We start from the raw sequence: 2,786 nt of genomic DNA on the forward strand, positions 1-2,786 counted from the left end.
GTGCCGGGTGCCCACCCACCCAGGGGCTCCGGGGCTGTGCCCCCCACCCCAACCCTCTGCCAGGCCCAGAGCTCTGTGGGGTGCAAGGTGGGGGGGGGTCCCCAGCTCAGGGCTCTGCCCGCTGCCAGGCCCTGCCCTGCCAGGGTGGGTCTTAGCASCTTTGGCTCCCAATGCCAGGCGGGATGGGGCAGCCCCACACCGGAGCTGTGACCGGGGCGGGGGGGGGGAGGCAGGCAGCCCCCCCCCCAAACCTTTGCCCTCCCCAATCCATTCCAGTGGGCACCAAAATCCACCCCAGGTCTTGGTGGCAGCCGTAGGGGCTGCCGCTGGCACTCTTCACCTGCTGCCCGCACCAGCAAAACCCGGACTGGATCCCTGCCCTCCCGGACTGGGGTGAGAGCGAGCACCAGGGACTCCCCAGCACCCACTAAAGCCCAGGGCGCCCAGCTGGAAGGGGCACCCAGTAGTGAGGGCGGCTGCCCCCAGACCCCACGGAGACCCCCGTGCCCGAGCAGCCGGGGCTGCACCGGGCCGCGCAGAGATGCCAGCGGGGCTGCGGCCGTGTCCAGGGGGGAGAGGGGTGGCCCTGCACGGGGGTGATGGGGCTGCGCTGGGCAGCGTCTCACAGCGACGTGGCTTTGCTCTTCTCCTCCTCGTTCTCCACCGCTGGATTCTCGTAGGAGGCCTTCTCCACCCTGCCGGAGACGGGAGGGCGTCAGCAGGGCCCAGGYGTCCGGCAGCAAGTGCCCCGGGCGCCCCCAGCCCGATCCCCAGGGCGTCCACCGGTGGCCTTCGGCATACGGGACAAACCCGTGTCCCCCGTGCGCGGCACTGGCCCCCGCCAGGCACAGCCCATGGGCTTCACCCCCGCGTCCTGCCCACGCTGGGCCCCTCCCGAGTGCAACGGGGTGGGAAACTGAGGCACAGAGCGGGGCCGGGGGCATTTTTTTGGCTGGAGCACATCGGCGGGCATGGGGTGCCCCCACCACCCGGGACACGGTACCTATGAATCTCCTGGCTTTCCTGGGACTCATCGCTCTTCCTGCAAGGAGAGAAGGGGGGGGTGAGCGCTGCTTGGGGACAGCCCTGTCCCCTCCCCGCGCCCCCCAGCTCCGCCCCGGTGGGCACCTGGTGCCTGGCACAGCCAAACCATGCACCCCCCCCCCCAGGCCACCCTGTGCCCCCGAAACAGCCCGCCACCGGCTGCCGACGCAGGGTGCGGGCGAGGGTCCGCGGCCCGTCCACACCGGCCCCACCTGCGCGTCCTGATCCGCCAGAGCCGGTTGGCRAGCAGGACCACAAAGACGATGAAGAGGAAGACGACGACGGCCGTGAGGCCCACGAGCCAGGGCTGCAGCTCCTTGGAGCCGGTGGCTGCAAGGCAGGGGGACGGGGACGGAGTCAGGGCACCCGTCCTGTGGGGGGACGGGACCCCTCCAGCCCGGGGACACAGGGGGCTGGGACACTGGGGACACTGGGGGCCACCCAGCTACCTCCTCCTGCGCTGTCCCTTGGGTGCCAAGCCCCCGTGACAGGCAAAGCCACCCCCGGCACTGCCACAGCCATCCCCTGTCCCCATGGGCACGCGGGCTGCGGCAGGGTGGGGGTCTGGCATGGAGCGGGGCATCAGCTACCCCCAAATCTTGCTGATCTGACCCCAAAATGGTTGCTCTGGCGATGCCCACGGGGTGACGTGCACCCGCTGGCGGGGTGACACACGGGTGCCCTTCTCAGGGAGGGCTCCCGCCAGCCCCAACCCGTTGGTAGGGCACTGGGACGGACTGGTCCTACTGGGACCCCGGGGTGCGGGCGAACGGAGGGACGCAGGTGGCACCTACCTTCTTGTCCCTGCGCGGTGGCCGCGAGGACGAGCAGCAGCAGGAGCGAGAGGGGCAGTGGGGCCGCGGGGGCCGCCGGCCTCTGCATTTTGGGCTGCGCGAGACACGGGGAGACGGACGGACAGACGGAGCACAGACGGACCCTGCACCCCGAGGCGGGCTCGTCTCCGACGCCGCTGCGGGCACTCTGCACCGCAGGGCCAACGGGCGCTTTTATTGGGCTCAAGAGGACAAGTGCCACCACTGCCATGGCAACGGGGTTTCTTTAACCCTTGGGAGGTGGCATCTGGGCCCCGCTGGGCTCAGCCCAGGCTGGGGCAGGTCCTTTGGGACAAGCCATGGGCACCTGGCGCCCGCCCCAGGAGGGCGATGCCCCGCCGAGGAGCAGGGTCCCGGCCGTGGTGGGGAGACGAGGCCCTGGGACACAGAGGCTTGAAGGGAACGCAGCCACCAGGAGATGTCCCCATGCCAGCCCACAGTGCTGCTTGGGAGCAGCACAATTTGGGGTCGGATGAGAAAGATTTGGGGCTTCTCTTTCTATTTTTTTTAGAAGCACAGCTGTTTGCCCCAAAGCCCAGGAGGGCAGGATTTGCTCCCGGAGGGGCTCAGGTCTCTTCTGAAGCTCAGCTTCACCTTACAGGTGCTCAGCCCTGGCCTTGGGGGAAGCTCTTGGCCCATGGGGACCTGCCACCATCTGGGGTGGGCAATAGGTGGGTGGGCAATAGGTGGGTGGGCGGGTGGATGGGTGGATGGAGACATGGATGGACAGATGGATGGGTGAATGCATGGATGGTGGGGTAAATAGATGGGTAGATGGATGGATGGACAGACAGACAGGTGGGTGGATGGATGGGTAGGTGGGTGGATGGATGGGTGGGTGGGTGGATGGATGTACGGACAGATGGGTGAACAGATGGATGGATAGAGGGAGGAACAGATAGGTGGGGA

The 2,786-nt window shown here is 68.3% G+C and overlaps 1 protein-coding gene across 1 annotated transcript; it reads right to left on the reverse strand.

Annotated features, from left to right (window-relative positions):
- Positions 1–108: 108 nt before the first annotated feature.
- Positions 109–2,578, reverse strand: SMIM24 (small integral membrane protein 24). Its single transcript, XM_026068976.1, has 4 exons — positions 1,839–2,578; positions 1,257–1,374; positions 1,004–1,042; positions 109–695 (listed from the first exon to the last, which is right to left on the reverse strand). Exons 1-4 carry the CDS (start codon positions 2,086–2,088, stop codon positions 623–625), a joined length of 480 nt encoding a protein of 159 aa, XP_025924761.1. The 5' UTR covers positions 2,089–2,578; the 3' UTR covers positions 109–622.
- Positions 2,579–2,786: the final 208 nt, after the last annotated feature.

Source organism: Apteryx rowi, unplaced genomic scaffold, assembly GCF_003343035.1.
Source record: "Apteryx rowi isolate R43461 unplaced genomic scaffold, aptRow1 scaffold_283, whole genome shotgun sequence".
In the NCBI taxonomy this organism is placed as follows: domain Eukaryota; kingdom Metazoa; phylum Chordata; class Aves; order Apterygiformes; family Apterygidae; genus Apteryx; species Apteryx rowi.